The following is a 19,102-nucleotide window of genomic DNA, read 5'->3' as shown; positions in this document are numbered from 1 at the left end:
CTAATTCTTGTTGTAACCTGTGGTCCACCTCCCAGACACTGTTGGGAGGCCTGTATATAACTGCCATCAACATCCTTTTACTCTTGCAATTTCTTAACTCATCCCACAAGGGTTCAACATCTTCCAAACCTATGTCACGTCTTTCTACTGATTTGATGCCATTCTTTACCAGTAGAGCCACACCACTCCCTCTGCCTACCTTCCTATCCCTCTGATAGAATGTATAACCTTGGACATTCAGCTCCCAACTACAACCATCCTTCAACAACAACACCATACCTGGTAATCTGTAATATTGCAACAAGATAATCCACCTTATTTCTTATACTACACACTTTAGATACAACACCTTGAGTACCGTATCTGCTATATTTCCTGACTCTGCATCCCTAATGATTTGATACTCAGCCTGTTGGGTGCAACTAAGTCCCATCACCATCTGTCCTATCCTGAGTCCCTTCTCTCTGGTTCCCACCCCCTGCCAAGTTAGTTTAAACCCTCCCCAACAGCTCTAACAAACCTGCCTGCGAGAATATTGGTCCCCCTCGGGTTCAGGTGCAACCCATCACTTTTGAATAGGTCATACCTCCCTCAGAAGAGATCCTAATTATTCAAGAACCTGAAGCCCTGCCCCCTGCACCAGCTTCTCAGCCACGCATTTATCTGCCAAATCTTTCTGCTTCTACCCTAACTGGCACGTGACGCAGGCCGCAACCCAGAAATTACTGTCTGGGAGGTCCTGTTTCTCAGCTTTCTACCTAGCTCTCTAACTTCTCTTTACAGGTCCTCATTGCTTTTCCTCCATATGACAATGGTACCAATATGTACCAAGACATCTGGCTGTTCCCCTCCTCCCCCTTCCAAAATGTTGTGGATGCCATCTGAGACATCCCTGACCCTGGCACCTGGGAGGCAACATACCATCCATGTATCCCATTTATGTCCACAGAATCTCCTCACTATCGAGACCCCTATCACTACCGCTCCATTCTTCTCTCTCTTTCCTTTCTGCACCACAGACCCATGCCTGTAACCCAGTCACCGTGGCATTCACCCAGGAGGTCATCCCCCACAGAAGTATCCAAAGCTGTTTTTGAGGGGAATGGCCTCAGGGATGCTCTGCTCTAACTGCCTGTTTCTATTTCTCTTGACTGTCACCCAGGTCCATGCCTCCTGCAACCTTGGGGTGACTACTTCCCTGTAACTTTGATCAATTATATCCTTGCTCTCCCGTACAAGTCCAAGGTCATCCAGTTGCTGTTGCAGATCCCTAACACAGTCCTCAAGGAGCTGCAGCCGGATGCTCTCCGGTAGACTCTGGGTCTCCCAGTTCTCCAGCACCCGGCACGAAGAGCACACCTCAGCCATTTAAATGGTACAGTAAGAGGGGGAAAAAAAACTAAAAGGAAACCTTAACAGACGCTTTACAGAGCCGATGCCTCCTCTGAGCCGAAGCCTGGTTTGAGCCAGAGCCTGTCACTTCTGCTCTTGCCACTGGCCTACTCCCGACAATGGCCGCTCTGCTTATCCCTTCTTTACTTTTATTTAGTTCCTAGAGCTTTGTTGATGCCGCTGACAGGCCATGTGCCAGGTACAATGGACAAATGCTCGCGAAGCTCCCTTCTTAAATAACCGCCGCCGACCTGCGAGAAATCCCTCTTGCTAAAGCTCTGTTGACGCCGCTGAAAGGCCCTTCCAAGAGAGAAGATACAAAAGCTTGAGAGCACATTCCACCAGGCTCAAGAACAACTTCAATCCCACTTTTATGAGACCTCTCACATACTGAAAAATGACCTCACAGTCTACTTCAATGTGGAACTTGCTCTTTACTTGTCTACCTTGGCCCACTCTTTCTCTATCAGGAAACAGGATCGCAACCCAAAGCATCAACTTTACATTCTCCACCACAGATGCTGCCTGGCCCAATGAGTTCCTTGAGAATTTTGTGTGATCCAGCTTTACTTAGGCCTTGTTCTAATGGTTCCTTCTTTTCTCCCAAATCTGCCTCACATTCTAACGGTTTTCTGATCCTCCCATCTATCTCTGCTTGTAAAGAGGACTGAGAGCCTCAATGTATCTTCCCTCATGAAAGTTCAGAATCTCCACATGTTCAGAAATGTGTAGCTGAAACAAATTTTTACAATGCCATGTTTTGAAATGGAGTACAGGTGAGCCCTGCATTAAAAGGGCATTGGGTTCTCGGGATCTGGCATAATTTTCTGAAATGCAATGGAATGTCATTTGCTCATGCACCAAGAAATTGGGGCTGAAAATAAAAGAAAAATTGACACACAAGTTCTGGGAGCAAATTTCATTAGGCATCTTGGATTTTTGGGTACGATTTGTGAATTTGGTAAATATAAATTCCATTTGCTGTAACGTGGGGGTTCCCTATATTGTTGCAATGGATCAAAGCCAATAGACCACCATTAAAAGCAATCAGGTATGAGATATCTTATATTACTTATCTTGTTATATCTTAAATCACATCAATGTGATACCACCATTGATGCTGCCTATACATCCATATCTCCTGTTTCCTGTTCCATCTCTGTCACCCCATCTTCCTGCTGCCTTAACAGAGATAGAGTACCTGTTGTCCTCACCTACCATCCCATGAGCCTCTGAATCCAGCACATCAGTCTCCGCAACCTTTGCCATATTCAGTGGGATCCTACTACCAAACATATCTTGACCTCCCCCCAAACCCCTCACCAAGTCTCTGCTTTCTGCAGGGATCGCACACTCCGTAATTCCTTTGTCTATTTGTTCCTCCCCACTAATCTCCCTCCTGGCACTTATCCTTGCAAGCAAAAGATATGCTACACCTATCCATACACCTCTTCCCTCACTGGCAATCAGCACCCCAGACAGTTTTTCCAGGTGGAGCAACACTTCACCTGCCAATCTGTGTGGTCACCTACTGTATCTGGTGTTCCCCATGTAGCCTCCTTCACATTGGTGAGACTCAACGTAGACTGGGGAACTGTGTTGTTCAACCCCTTCACTCCACCCACAAAAAAACAGAACTCCTGGTGACCAGCCATTTTAATTTCAATCCCCATTCCCATTCTGACATGGTCTATGGCCTCCTCTGCTGACACAATGAGGCCAGGTTGGAGGAGCAACACCTCATTTTTCACTTAGATTGCCTCCAACTGAGTGGCATGAAATTCGATTTCTCCAACTTCCAGTAATTTTTCCTCTCACCCTTCCCTCTTTTTTTCACTTGCCTATCACCTTCTCCTGGTGCCCATTTTCCTTCCCTTTCTCCCAGGGTCCACTCTGTTCTTCTATCAGATTTCTTCTTCCCAGCTCTTTACTTTTTCCACCTATCATTTCCCAGCTTCTTACTTCCTGCACCCCTCTCCACCCACCTGGCTTCTCCTATCACCTGCTAGCTTGTATTCTTTCCCATCCCTCCACAACCTTCATATTCTGGCTTCTACCCCACTTCCTTACCAGTTCCAATGAAGGGCTCGACCTGAAACGATGACTGTTTATTAATTTCTATAGATGCTGCCTGGCCTGCTGAGTTATTCCAACATTTGTGTGTTGCTCTGGATTTTCTGCGTCTTTGGAAACTCTTGATTTATTTCTTGATAGTAGGTCATTAGAGTGAGAAATACTGACTAGAAATTTTGGAGATTTCATAATTACTTGAAATAGTATTCTTCAACACCAGTAAAAGCAAACTTGTGCATTGAACAGTATTTCTGAATGCATTGTTTCTGAAGAGCAGAGATGGGTCAGACTAGTTTAGATACTCAAAAGTTTCAATGTGTGTTTGTCTTAGAGTGGAGATGTAGATAATTCATACAAAATAATTAAAGTCTGACTAAATTATTCACTTCTATAATCTACATCTTAAAAATTTTAGTTTTAATGTGGTTCTCTCAATTCCAGCTTGGCTGTTAATACTTTTCAAAGTATTCTTCCAATTCCAAATTGAAGCTTGTTATTATCCCACGGAATTTATATTGCTGAAATAGTAAAGTCGGTGTTATTGATATATTATGTTCAAAATAATTGTTTTCTTTGCTTGTGAAACCGCGTAACAATGTGATATGTGGCTTTTGTAAGTGTGCCTTGCATCATTAGAACAGGGCTTCAAATCTAGCTGCTCAACCAAGTACTTTCACCTTTTGTAGGAGTTTTCAAATGATTGAAACCACAGAGTGTGAAGCAAATAACCTACTGTCACAAACACCAATACTTCCCTCAATCGCAGAGAGTGATGCGGACAGCCCAGCACATCTGTAGATGTGAACTTACATTTACAGGACATTTACAGCGACAGGTGTGTAAAATGGGCTTGAAGGATCATTGGGGACCCGAGTCACCCCAAACACAAACTGTTCCAGCTGCTACCATCCAGGAAACAGCATAAAAGCCAGGACCAACAGGCTCCAGGACAGCTTCTTCCACCAGACTGATTAATTCATGCTGACACAACTGTATTTCTGTGTTATATTGTTTACATACTATTTATTTTAAATTACTATAAATTGCACATTGCTCATTTAGATGGAGACATAACATAAAGATTTTCACTCCTCATGTATGTGAAGGATGTAAGTAATAAAGTCAATTCAATTTAGTTCAACATAATCATTTGAGATATACTCTGTTTTTGGAATTTGTTCACTCAACTGCATTTCCCTCTTCACAGAATCATGGAAGCTCTTGTACCTGATTCAAATATTCAAATTACATTTATTATCAAAATATGTATAAATTATACAACCTTAAGATCTGTCTCTTTACAGCCATGAAACAAGAAACCTAAAAGAACTAATTTTAAAAAACACACAATGCGGAGAGAGAGGGGAAAAATACAATTTGTGCAAACAATAGAAGTAACCACCAGAGTTCAGAGTGAAAGTGAGTCCACTGACATGAAGCCCAGGGCAGCTGGAGTAGGCCCCCAGCCTCAGCTCATCACACAATGGAACAAAATATTGCGGAGCTCACAGGCAGAGCCTGGAGCAGGCCCACGGCACCAGCCTTAGTGATGCACCATCAATAACTCTTGGAGACTGGAAGTGAACGATAGGCTTTTATTAATAGCAAAAAGGGAGCACGACGTCTCAAAGACTGAGGGAGGAGCAGTGCCCGAATCGCCTTTATACAGGGGTCCGTGGGAGGAGCCATAGGAGCAGTCAGCAGAGGGGCGTGTCCAGACAGGTATACATAGTTTACCACACTTAGTTCATCACACAATGGAGTAAAACTTTGCGGAGCTCACAGACACAAAGCACAAGGCAGCTGGAGTAGGCCCAGAGCCTCAGCCTCAGTTCATCACACAATGGGAGCAAAACGTTACAGAGCTCAGACACGAAGCCCGGAGCAGCCAAAGTAGGCCCATACCTCTGCCTGAGTGCAGCAAAGAGCGGAGCATATGTCGCAGAGCAGCGAACAGAACCAGCACGACCCTCACTTTTGGAAGCGCACTGCAGCCAGAGTAGGCCCACAGCCTCATGCTCAGTTCATCATACAGCAGAGCAAAACGTCACAGAGCTCAGGTTGTCGTTCCACAAATGCTTGCATAGACCATGAGAGCTGGGTGGTTCTGTCACTATGAGATGATCATATTTTCTCTCTATTATCTATTCACTGTGCTTTTAAAGCATTGGATTCTGATCAGCTTTTGTCCTTTTGTGGTGAACTACATATACCTGTCTGGACACACCCCCTGATGACTGCTCCTGTGGCTCCTCCCACAGACCCCTGTATAAAGGTGATGGAGGTCTGAGCCTGGCCTCTCTGTCTCCAGGATGTAGTATGGTGGTCACTAACTGCTCGTTTCTTCTTCCAGTCAATAAAAGCTGATACCTCGCTTTTACATCTCAGAGTGAGTTATTGATGGTGCATCACCTTTCTAACCAAAAGTGTTCAACATTAAATTCTATCACAGGTTCACATCAGTGACCCAAGATCTTATCATATACCAGGATCTATGAAATATATCCAAGACTTCTTACCATTTCAGAGCAGGATCTTGCAGCTTTACTGTGCTGGCAATTTCCCTCTCAATCACTGCCAGCTCCTTCTCTGCCACTGCCAACTCCCTCTCTACCACTGCCAACACTCTCTCTTCCTGCTTTCGTTTCAATTTCAAGTAAAACCCTTGAATTACTGAGAAAGATTCCATCTGTGGTTTGTACAGGTAAAATAATTTGTTTATGGAAACTGGGAATTGCTGTTCAGCCAGTGTCTATAGCACATGTCAAAGTGTCCATTGGAGGTGGTGGGCTACCGACGTGAACCATTGCAGTTTCCCTAGTGAAGGTACTCCCTTTGTGTTGTTGGGAAGGATAACCTGGATGTGTAGATGCAGTGATTTTGTATCTGGCTCACAAAGGATTCAGTGAAGGTTTTATGTGATAGATAGGGTGGGATGCAACGTGCTGGACAGGGTCAAGCGTTCTGGCTGTTGTCAAAGCACTGAACCAAGTGGAGAGTATTCAGAAACTTAAGAAACATAGAAACAGGCTTCTCGGCCCATCACAGTTGCAGCACCGTTCATTTACATCATTTCCCTCAGAGCCACTGTTCTGTACAAATCTCATGTCCTTTGACCCCTATCACATTATTTATTTACTTACTTACTTATTGATTGAGATACGGTGTGCAATAGGCCAGCTGGTGGCATAGTGGCGTTAGCGCTGGACTTCAGGGTGAGAGGTCCCAAGTTCGAACGCTCTCTGTCTGTGCCTGGGTTGAGTGTCAAGCTAGCCAATCGACCTTGTGATAAAAACCTGGAGAGGGATGGGCTCCGCCAGGTTTTAGATGCCCAAGATGCGCCATACGATGAGCAATTACCAAAAAAATCGGTGCAAAAAGCTTGTCATGACAGCACTCCGACAACTTCACCAGGAATTAAGGGCGTGCGCGCACGCGCGCGCACACACACACGCGCACACACACACACACACACACACACACACACACACACACACACACACACACACACACACACACACACACACACACACACACACACACACACACACACACACACACACACACACACACACACACACACACCAATATGCCTTCTGGCTCTTCGAGACTATGCCGCCCAGTAATCTCCCAAGTTTACAATAAAGGTACCATAAGGACTGTCTTTGAACTGTGAGAGGAAACCGGAGAACCTGGAGGAAACTCATGTGGTCATGGGAAGAACGTACAAACTCCTTACAGTCACCACCGGGAATTGAACCCTGGTCTCCTATATGGTCTAGGCACCATGCTACTCACTACACTATCATGTGTGGAAGAATGGCATCGATGTAATATAGAACACCAATATGGAGTTACCAAGTGTGACTGGGAAGTAGGAAATGTTGACATTTCCACTTACGTGATGCTACTCATTTTGGCTTTATATGATGTGGTGCTTGGTATGAATCAATTTCTAGATGCGAGAAACATACTAAGTTCCAAGTGCCCTGTTACAAATAACATAAGTTTGACTCTATTAACTTAATTCTGCTGCTTTATACTGATGTCAGCCAACAAGCTGTAGGTTTTGGATACTGCTAACATAAGAAACTATTTTGTTTCTTTGAGCAATTTTACCAAAGGAGGCCAAAGTTCACATAAACTAAATCTATATGGTGAGTTTTTGAGACGAGTCTTTGTCAGCTCTTCTGTGATTCTAAACAGTAAAATTAAATTCAGCTGAGGCCCCCTTGTGGCACAATTCCACTGTTTTAAAACAGGCCAAACTTTGGCAAATGTTTAAAACCAGGAAAGAAAATTATATTATTGATTATATAACACTTTATTAACTCTAGTTATGGAAATCTTATAGAAAATATAAAATATAAATATGTTTTATATTTTAATATAAAAATATATTTGGAACAAATAGCAAACACAAAATGCTGGAGGATCTCAGCAGGTCAGGCAAGTCAAGTCAAGTCATTTTTATTGTCATTTCGACCATAACTGCTGGTACAGTACATAGTAAAAACGTGACAATGTTCTTCAGGATCATGGTGTTACATGGTGTTTCGAGAGGCTCGTCATGAGGCATATCAAGACCCTGCTGCCCCTCTCACTGGACCCCCTGCAGTTTGCGTACCGTCCCAACCGCTCAACAGATGACGCCATTGCCACTACCCTCCACCTGGCCCTAACCCACCTGGACAAAAAAGACACTTACGTTCGAATGCTGTTCATAGACTTCAGTTCAACATTCAACACAATCATCCCTCAGAAACTGATTGGAAAGCTGAGCCTACTGGGCCTGAACACCTCCCTCTGCAACTGGATCCTAGACTTCCGTACTGGGAGACCTCAGTCAGTCTGGATCGGGAGCAGCATCTCCAACACCATCACACTGAGCACGGGGGCTCCCCAGGGTTGTGTGCTCAGTGCACTGCTGTTCACTCTGCTGACCTATGACTGTGCTTCAACACACAGCTCGAACCACATCATCAAGTTCGCCGATGACACAACCGTGGTGGGTCTCATCAGCAAGAACGACGAGTCAGCTTACAGAGAGGAGGTGCAGCGGCTAACGGACTGGTGCAGAGCCAACAACCTGTCTCTGAATGTGAACAAAACAAAAGAGATGGTTGTTGATGTCAGGAGGGCATGGAGTGACCACTCTCTGCTGAACATCGACGGCTCCTCGGTAGAGATTGTTAAGAGCACCAAATTTCTTGGTGTTCACCTGGCGGAGAATCTCACCTGGTCCCTCAACACCAGCTCCATAGCAAAGAAAGCCCAGCAGCATCTCTACTTTCTGCGAAGGCTGAGTAAAGTCCATCTCCCACCCCCCTCCTCATCACATTCTACAGGGGTTGTATTGAGAGCATCCTGAGCAGCTGCATCACTGCCTGGTTCGGAAATTGCACCATCTCAGATTGCAAGACCCTGCAGTGGATAGTGAGGTCAGCTGAGAAGATCATCGGGGTCTCTCTTCCCACCATCATGGACATTTACACTACACGCTGCATCCGTAAAGGAAACAGCATTATGAAGGACCCCATGCACCCCTCATACAATCTCTTCTCCCTCCTGCCATCTGGGAAAAGGCTCCGAAGCACTCGGCCTCTCACAACCAGACTATGTAACAGTTTCTTCCCCCAAGCTATCAGACTCCTCAATACCCAGAGCCTGGACTGACTCTTTGCCCTATTGTCCTGTTTATTATTTATTGTAATGCCTGCACTGTTTTTGTGCACTTTACACAGTCCTGTGTAGGTCTGTAGACTAGTGTAGCTTTCTCCGTGTTGTTTTTTTACGTAGTTCAGTCTAGTTTTGGTACTGTGTCATGTAACACCATGGTCCTGAAAAACGTTGTCTCATTTTTACTATGTTCTGTACCAGCAATTATGGTCGAAATGACAATAAAAGTGACTTGATTTGACTTGACACAGTACAGAAACTAGACTGAACTACGTCTACATTGATGCAGAGGAATAAAGTGAACGCTTCAAGCCAAGACCTTTCATCAGGAGTAGAAAGGAAGGAAGGGAGAAGACCAGGCAGCGCGGTAGTGTAGTGGTTGGCACAGTGCTTTACAATACCAGTGACCCAGGTTCAATTCCCACTGTCCGTCTGTGAGGAGTTTGTACGTTCTCCCCATGACCACATGAATTTCCTCCAAGTGCTCCAGTTTCCTCCTACAGTCCAAAGGTGTACCAGTTGGTAGATTAATTGGTCATTGTAAATTGTCCCAAGATTGGGCTAGGATTAAATCAGGGGTTGTTGGGCACTGTGGCTCAAAGAGTCTGTTCTGTGCTGTATCTCAATAAATAAAGAAGAAGGTGGGGAGGGGGTGAGTAAAAGCTGACAGGTGATAGGTGAATCCAGGTGAGGAGGAAGGTGGGAGGTGATAGGTGGAAAAGGGAACGGGCTAAAGAAGAAGGAACCTGATAGGAGAGGAGAGTGGAGCAATTAATTGTGACTTTTGGGTAATATCTGAAGTCGGTATAGTGATAAATCAAGATGCAGAAAATGGAGGCATCAACTCAGTCAAGATAGTCTATAACATGCAATATAGTATTTCTGCGTATGTGTTTTCTTGCTTAAGATGTTAACTCATCTTGAGGTATCCTTATACATAGCTTTTTCTTAACTACCCAAATACTTTCATGTCAGATATTGTACTGCAATGATATTCAGTAAAGAAACTAACACTGAAAGACCAATTGTGAGCAGAATAACAATATGAACTAGCCCTTAGTCAGATTGCACAGAAACAGATGAGTTTAAAACTCCTCCTTAGGTTATTTTGACAGCTTTTTATTTTTGTTCCCACATTGATTTTTATAATGCTGCATGTTTTCTGAGAACAAATATTTTTGGTAAATCTACCATCAAAATAGAAGAGAATGTACGATACCCATTTAATGTTTGTGCACTTAGGTCTCTGATAATAACATTTATCCTTTGTTAACAGGAAAGTAAATATTGTTAGATTATGGCTATTTTATTAAATCAGTTTAAATATCTGAAGAAATAATAGAATCTGTAGTATACTCAATGTGCAGTCAAAATGGTTGTTGTGATGTGTCTCGTGTGCTAGTGCAGTGGAGTAAGGGAGTGGTATGAGAGAGGAGCTGGCCAAAGTGAATTGGAAGGAGCTGCTGCCAGGGATGTCAGCAGAGCAGCAATGGTGTGCGTTTCTGGGAAAAATGATGAAGGTGCAGGACATTCGTATTCCAAAAATGAATAATAAAAATAATAGTAAATAAAAATAGTAATAAAAATAAAATAGTACAACCGTGGCTGACAAGGGAAGTCAAAGCTAATGTAAAAGCAAAAGAAAGGGCATAAAACAAAGCAAAAATCTGTGGGAAGGTAGAGGATTGAGAAGTTTTTAAAAACCTACAGAGAGCAACTAAAAAAATCATTAGAAGGGAAAAGATGATCATCTACTAGAGACCTCAGCCTTGGAATCACACCTTCGTCGCCTTATTTTTATTATTCGCGTTCCTTGGTTCTTATTTTTTCAGGGAGTAGATCGATTAAGTTTTATTTTGCTAATTTCAATGACATATTGACAGATAAATATATATGGCTAAGGACAAAGTAAAATTCATTTCTTTTAATATCAATGCACTGTTAAATCTATTCAAATGCAGTAAAATTCTAACCAAAATGAAAAAAGAACAAGCCCATGTAGTATATTTACAGGAAACTCACTTAAGTGGTAATGAGCATAGAAAACTAAAGGGAATGGGCTTCACTAATTTGTTTTTCTCCTCATATAAATCAGGACATAGGAGAGGAGTTGCTATTCTTATCTCAAGTAAGATAAATTTTGAAAAAGTATTCAAAATGGGAGATAAGGAGGGCAGATATATTCTGGTAAGGGGGAATATAGATGGAAATTCAGTTACTCTACTGAATATATATGCATCCCCAGGAAGTGATATTAGTTTCTTTCAGAAAATTACTAATATTATGGTAATGGAAACAGGTCTCCTGGTATGTAGGGGAGACTTAAATTTCCATTTACAACCAAAGTTAGACTCTTCCAATAGAAAAACCTATGAAACAAAATCCTTACATAAGAAAGTTAATACATTTTTTGAGGATGTTGGTCTAATTGATATATGGAGGGACCTTTTCTCCAACAGAAGGGATTGCGTTCATTATTCTGCCCCCCATTCTGTATATACAAGAATAGACTATTTCATAACATTTGGAAAAGACAAGGACAAAATAAACACCTGTGGAATTGGGACAATAGATGTAAGTGACCATGCACCTATATATTTATCTGTTGATTTTGACCTATAACCAAAGAATACTATTTGGAAACTAAATTCAAGTCTACTCAATGATCCCTACTTTAAGGAACAAATTTAAAAAAGAAATTGGTCTTTACTTAGAGTTCAATGATAATGGAGGGGTTTCACCTCCCATTCTATGGGATGCTCTGAAGACTGTTTTAAGAGGGAAAATTATAGTGATATCTTCATAAAGAAAAAAATAAGGAATAAATCATTAGGGGAACTACAAAATAGGCTGAAGGAACTAGAAAAAATACAAATTGTATTTGGCACAGGCTACATTAGAGGAAATTTTTTTAAAAACTAGGAATAAAATTAATAGTTTGGCTACGCAAGAAATCGGAAAAATTTAATGTTTCTGAAACAGAGACATTATGAAAGTGGATCAAAGTCTATGAAAATACTGGCATAGAAACTGAAAAAAATAGATAGCAGAAAATACAATTCATAAAATTAGGGATCCAAGAACAAAAATGCTAAAAAATAAGCGAAGTGAAATTCAAGAAGCTTTTGAAGTGTTTTAGAAAACTCTATATTCCAAAGTTCCAGGGGGAAGCATAACCCAAATTGACACCTTCCTGAATTCTCTAGAGTTACCCACTTTAAGCGAAGAACAAAATAGAACGATGACTGCTGACATAACTGAAGTTGAATTAAAAGCTGCAATTAGTAGGCTGAAATTAAGCAAGTCACCAGGATCAGATGGGTATATGGCAGAGTGGTACAAAGGATTTAAAAATGAGTTAATTCCTGTCTTACTCCCACACTGAACTGGGTTCTAAAAAAGGCACAAATGCCACCCAGCTGGAAAGAAGCGATAATCTCAGCTATACCGAAAGGAGGATAAAATCAAATGTAGATCATTTAGACCAATATCTGTTCTTAATGTAGATTATAGATTATTTACCTCCATCATGGCCAAATGATTAGAAGAGTTTCAATCCACACTGATACATAACAATCAGACAGGTTTTAATTTGTGAGATGCCAAACACAAGACAATATACGAAGGACACTTCACATTATGGATCATATACAAAAAAATAAAATCAAAGAAATAGTGAGAAGCGTGGACACTGAAAAAGCATTTGATTTGGTTAATTGGAATTTTCTTTACAGAGTTTTACATAGATTTGGTTTCTATGACACAATTATTAAAACTATACAGACATTATATGACAATCCTACTGCTAGGATTAAAATCAATGGATATTTATCAAATAGTTTTACCCTAGAAAGGAGCACAAGACAAGGTTGTGCATGGTCACCGCTACTCTTCACATTATACCTGGAACCATTAGCTCAACACATCAGACAAAATGAAGATATCAGGGGAAATACTATTAAAGGGACAGAGCATAAATTGGCCTGTTATGCAGATGACATTTTGATCTATCTAGGGCAACCAACATACTCTTTACCTAAGTAGATGCAATCCTTTGAACAATATGGTCAATTATCAGGATACAAGATCAACATAGATAAAACCCAATTACTTTCATATAACTATAGCCCATCAAGAGAAATTGAAAGTCGATTTCCCTGGGCATGACAAATAGGGTCTATCAAATATTTGGGCATTATTATACCAAAAGATCTGGTAAAGTTAGCAGAATGCAATTATCAGCCTATATATAAAAAAAATTAAGTAAGATATAACAAGATGGAACCTAATTCCTATTTTTAGTCTCAGTTCAAGGATTGAGTCTATTAAAATGAATATACTGCCCAGACTATTATATCTCTTTCAGACCCTACCAATAGAGATTAATCAAAATCAATTCATGTAATGGAACAAAATGTTATCAAGATATATATGGCAAGGTAAAAGGCCTAGAGTTCATCTCAAAACTTTGCAAGGAAAAGGGGGAGGATGGGGCCTACCTTCTCTTAGAGATTATTATTTTGCAGCACAATTGAGAGCTGTGATATGTTGGTGCAACTGATCATATGATGCTCAATGGAAAAACATTGAGGAGCGGGTACTTCCCATCCCCATACAAGCCATTTTGGCTGATAACAACCTACAAAGGTACATAACTACTATTGATAACCCATGGGTGAATATTTAATGAATATACTGCTGGTGGCTGGTAAAAAGGCACTTACTAGGAAATGGTTATCACAGGAGAGCCCAACCTTAAATGCATGGATGGAAATTACAGTGGATATTTACAAAATGGAGAAGATAACAGCATCTGTTAATCATAAATTGGAACAATTTGATTCATACTGGGAAAAATGGTTTAACTACATAACACCTCATAGGCCTGATTTTATTCTCACAAATCAATGAACATGGTGTAAAAAAAGATCACTTCCTAATTGTACATGGTTTTCTCCTTTCGCTTGTTCTTTCTTTCCTCTCTTTTCTATAAGTGTGTACCTCAGATAAATACTTTGTGGAGATTTGTGATATATATATGATTATATGATATATATGTACAATGTCTGAAATACATCTTATGGAAATGTTTGTTTGATGAAGAACTTCAATAAAAAATAAATTACATAAAAAGGGAAAAGATGAAATATGAAAGCAAGCTAGCAAATAATATCAAAGTGGATAGTAAAAGTTTTTTCAAGTATGTTAAAAATAAAAGAGCAATGAGAGTGGATATAGGACCACTAGAAAATGAGGCAGGAGAAATAATAACAGGGGACAAGGAGATGGCTGATGAACTAAATGAGTATTTTGTGTCAGTGTTCCTGTGGAAGACACGAGCAGTATGCCTGATGTTGGAGTGTGTGAAGGAAGAGAAGTGGGTGCTGTTAGTATTCCAAGAGAGAAGGTGCTCAAAAAGCTGAAGGACCTAAAGGTACATAAGTCACCCCGGAGCAGATGAACTGCACCCTAGGGTTCTGAAACACTAGGTAGCGGTAAAGATTGTGGTGGCATTAGAAATGATCTTTCAAAAATCATTGTACTCTGGTATGGTGCCAGAGGACTGGAAATTTGCAAATGTCATTCCACTCTTTAAGAAAGGAGGAAGGCAACATAAAGGAAATGATAGACCAGTTAGCCTGACCACAGTGGTGGTTGGGAAGATGTTAGAGTCAATTGTTAAGGATGAGGTGATGGAGTACATGGTGACACAGGACAAGATAGTACAAAGTCAGCATGGTTTCCTTCAGGGAAAATCCTGCCTGATGAACCTGATGGAATTTTTTGAGGAGATTACAAGTAGGATAGATAAAAGGGGTGCAATAGATGTTGTATATTTGGACTTTCAGAAGGCCTTTGAATAGGTGCCACACATGAGGCTGCTTACCAAGTTAAGAGCACATAGTATTTCAGGAAAGTTACTAACATGGTTAGAGCATTGGCTGATTGGTAGGAGGCAGTGAATGGGAATAAAACGATCTTTTTCTGGTTGACTGCCAGTGACTAGTGGTGTTCTGCAGGGGGTAATGTTGGGATCACTTCTTTTTATGCTGTATATAAATGATTTAGATGATGGAGTAGATGGCCTTGTTGTCAAGTTTGCAGATGATACAAAGATTAGTGGAGGGGCAGGTAGTGTTGAGGAAATAGGTAGGATACAGAAGGACTTAGACAGATTAGGAGAATGGCAAAAAAGTGGCAAATGAAATACAATGTTGGAAAATGCATGGCCATGCACTTTGGTAGTAGAAATAAACGTGCGGGCTATTTTTGAAACGGGGAGAAAATCCAGGAATCTGATTTGCAGAGGGACTTGGGAGTCCTTATGCAGAACACCCTGAAGGTTAACTTGCAGGTCAAATTGTCAGTGAGGAAGGCAAATGCCATGTTAGCATTCATTTCAAGAGGTCTAGAGTTCAAGAGCAAGGATGTGATGCTGAGGCTTTATAGGGCACTAGAGAGGCCTCATCTTGAGTATGGTGAACAGTTTTGGGCTCCTCATCCTCAAAGAGATGTGCTGGGATTGACGAAGTCCAGAGGAGGTTCACAAGGATGATTCCAGGAATGAAAGATTCAGCCAAGATGGCGGCGCAACGCAGCGCGCAGCGGCCACTCTAGGAATGAATATCTGTTATCTGTAAGTAGGGGCCGTGTACAAACCTGATTTGATGGAGACGGACGTGTGAAGCACGGAGGAACATCTGGTGAAACTTTTGAAATGCCTGTTTCGCTGCTGCTGCTACTGTGCGATCAGAGAATCTCCGGGAGGAAGGCCCCGAATCCTCGGCTTTGCCTGTTGCTTGGCGGCCGGTGCCGGGGTTGAAGCGCTCGGCAGAGATGGTGCTCAGTGCTCGGTGTCAGAGGGCTGGTCGGAGGCTTGAAGTTTTCAGACGGACTCGGAGTTGGCTGTGGTCGGAGCTCCCAAAGTGCTGTATCGGCAAGCTGCGGCGCTGGAGGTTCATGGCAGGAAGAGTTTTTCTTCCTTCTACCGTCTGCGTGAGATGATGGGCTATCGAGGACTTTGAGACTTTCTTTTAAACCGTGCATGGACTGCTCTTCATCAGATTATGGTATTGCTTTGCACTGTTGAAACTATGTGTTATAATTATGTGGTCTCTGTCAGTTAGTCTTTTATCAATTATTATCAATTGTCTGCACTGTCGAAACTATATGTTAACTATATTTATATATAATCTATGTGGTTTTGTGTAGGTCTTGTAGCTTTAGTTTTGTCTGATGGGTTTGTAGTTCCTTTCCGGGGAACATGCTAAGACGGTAGCGCGATATCGATACCCAGCAGCCTCTCCGGACTCTGGATTGGGGATTACCAAACGTTATGTGGTTTTTCTTGTGTGGTCTGTTTTGTGCATTTTCGTGATATCTTTCCAGAGAACGTTGTCTCATTTTTTAACTGCATTGTATTTGTGGTTTATAAATGACAATAAACTGAATCTGAATCTGAATCTGAAAGGGTTATCATATGAGGAATGTTTGATGGCTCTGGGTTTGTACTCCCTGGAATTCAGAAGGATGAGGGGGCATCTCATTGAAACCTATCGAATGTTGAAAGGCCTAGACAGAGTAGATGTGGAAATGATGTTTCCCATGGTGGCAGAGTCTTGGACAAGAGGGCACAGCCTCAGGATAGAGGGGCACCCTTTCAAAACAGAGATGCAGAGAAATTTCTTTAGCCATAGGGTGGTGAACTTACTGCCATGTGCAGCTGTAGACGCCAAGTTGTTGGGTGTATTTAAGGCAGAGATTGAAAGGTTTTTGACTGGTTAAGGGGAGAAGGGAGAACTGAGGTTGAGGGGGCGATAAAAAATGGATCAGCCATGGTTGAATGGTGGAGCAGACTCGATGGGCCAGATGGCCTAATTCTGCTCTTCTGTCTTATGGTATTGCTTCATAAGCTTTCCTTTTGACTACACTGGTGTGGCCAAGAGGGCTTTGGTGACTGAGCATCTCAGGATCTCCATACCTTCCACCCAGGCTTGTGATGATGATGATCATTATCCATTGTCCTTCAAGACTGATGGATGCCAACCAACCAACCAGCCAACCAGTGCCTACTTGGTTATGAAATACTCTATTGCCTAAAAATTGCATATACCTGCATGTTGCGTGCTAGATTTGTACTAAATGTGTTCATTTTAAAGGTTAGGTGAGGGTGTGGTTTCCCAACGTAGGAGAAAATCAAGTTTCATTTTCTCGCATCCTCTCTTTCCATTTTCTCTCATCTCCATGCCAGTGAGTTATGCTTTTGTTCTGTGACTCCCATGGAGAGGGTTTCTTAAGATCTGGCTCACTTGCCTGTAGTCGTTCATGGCAATGACATAGCAACTGCAAGCTCAACAAGTAACTGACACTGGGAATCACACTGGAAATGTTTAATTGCTTTACGCTGGGTGAAAGCTACCCTGGTGTTTTTGGTACTAGATTTTTTTTTCTCTCAAATGACCTAATTTTTTGCAGGTTTGGATCTCACCTGTTTGGGCCCCAGCATTACACACACTACCTGTTTAGCACACCAATAATGGTAAATGCTGGAAATCTGGAATAACAGAAAATGCTGGAAACATTCAGCGAGTTGATGGCATCTGAGGAAAGCAAAACAGAGTTTAGATTCGAGAGCCTTTGTCAGAATGATAAAATGGTAAACAATTAGGCATTTGTACCCTGTTTTGAACAGAAGTCAGTTAGAGACATGAAGCCTCTTAAGTATCACTTTTGTTTTATTGTTTTCAATATAACTTTTTTAGAATGATTCTTTTGCTAGTTAGTTATAAATGTAAGCAAATTAATAACCACAGTGTTCTTGCTGTATAGAGCAAATGACATATAGTTGATCAGCTGTTAGCTGGGCTGACATAACACAAGATCCAGCAGATACCAGGCGGCATCTTCATCTCCAGCAGGATACCTGTGCAGCAAGGATAATGAAAGCGGTTTGAGTAGATGATACAGTACAAAAGTGATGACTGGTATTCACAATGGAATGAAGATGACCGAGGACAACTACTTAATAGACAGTACAGAGGAAGTTATTCTATTACATACACATTATTTCAGATTCATTTATCACAGATACATCAAACCATACAGCGAAATGTGTCATTTGCATTAAAAATCAACACACCCACGAATGTGCTGGGGGCAACCTGCACTTAATGCCACTCATTCTGGCACTGACAAAGCATGCCCACATTGATCAGCAGCACCAACAATGGAAAATTTGATGAGGGTGATCCATTTCATTACATATGTTTCTGGTCTCACCTTCTCCATCCCCAGAACCAGGAGAAATTTCCCGTTGTTCTCATTTATTTTTACCTCATTCTGCAATTATCCTTAGTAATTTCTGGTACTTTCAATGTACTGTCATGAGCAGATAAACCTTTGCCACTTACAACCACCCATCAAATCCTTTGGGACACTGGTTCACTCTTTAATTTCCATTTCCCATGAAAGAACATATTTCCTTTTACCCCTTTCTGAAGTTTAGCAGATAGCATTTGTTACTCAATAAATGATCTCATCCACAAGCTAAATGCAGGTTCAGTTAGTGATTTGCAGAATGCTCCTGTTCAGACTGAAAGCCAGGCACTGAGCTGCCAGTTGTCTGTCCCATTCATATTCTGACCTCCAGGTCCTTGGCTTCTTACACTGTTCCTAATAAAGCTGAATGCAGTTTGAGGATAACACCTCACCTTCTGACTGGACATATTAGAGCCTCCTAGATTCAATAAGGAGTTAATCAATTCCAAGTAATCAAAGTTTCTGGAAGTTTAGTTTAGAATTCCAGTATTTTCAGGTAATTACTTGCAATTGCACTTGATCTTGATTCCTGTTAATTTTCACTATCACCGTCTTTGTCATTTAATCTCTCTTGCATTATCATGGACCTTTTCCTTCTCTTTCTCCTTCCTTACCCTGTATTAAATCTCCACCTCTTGCC

The 19,102-nt window shown here is 41.6% G+C and overlaps 1 protein-coding gene across 1 annotated transcript in view; it reads right to left on the bottom strand.

The window, feature by feature from the left end:
• Positions 1 to 1,541: 1,541 nt before the first annotated feature.
• LOC140724556 (homeodomain-interacting protein kinase 4-like) overlaps positions 1,542 to 19,102 on the bottom strand; it is a 52,145-nt gene continuing 34,584 nt past the window's right edge. The window contains exons 4-5 of the mRNA XM_073038989.1: positions 5,985 to 6,154; positions 1,542 to 1,692 (exon numbers count right to left, since the gene is read on the bottom strand). Of these exons, the coding sequence (XP_072895090.1) occupies positions 1,542 to 1,692; positions 5,985 to 6,154 (321 nt within the window). The remainder of the gene's footprint in view (positions 1,693 to 5,984; positions 6,155 to 19,102) is intronic.

Source organism: Hemitrygon akajei, chromosome 3 (genome assembly GCF_048418815.1).
Source record: "Hemitrygon akajei chromosome 3, sHemAka1.3, whole genome shotgun sequence".
NCBI lineage: Eukaryota > Metazoa > Chordata > Chondrichthyes > Myliobatiformes > Dasyatidae > Hemitrygon > Hemitrygon akajei.
The sequence above is the reverse complement of the archived record's forward strand: the minus strand, read 5'-3'. Positions and strand labels throughout refer to the sequence as shown.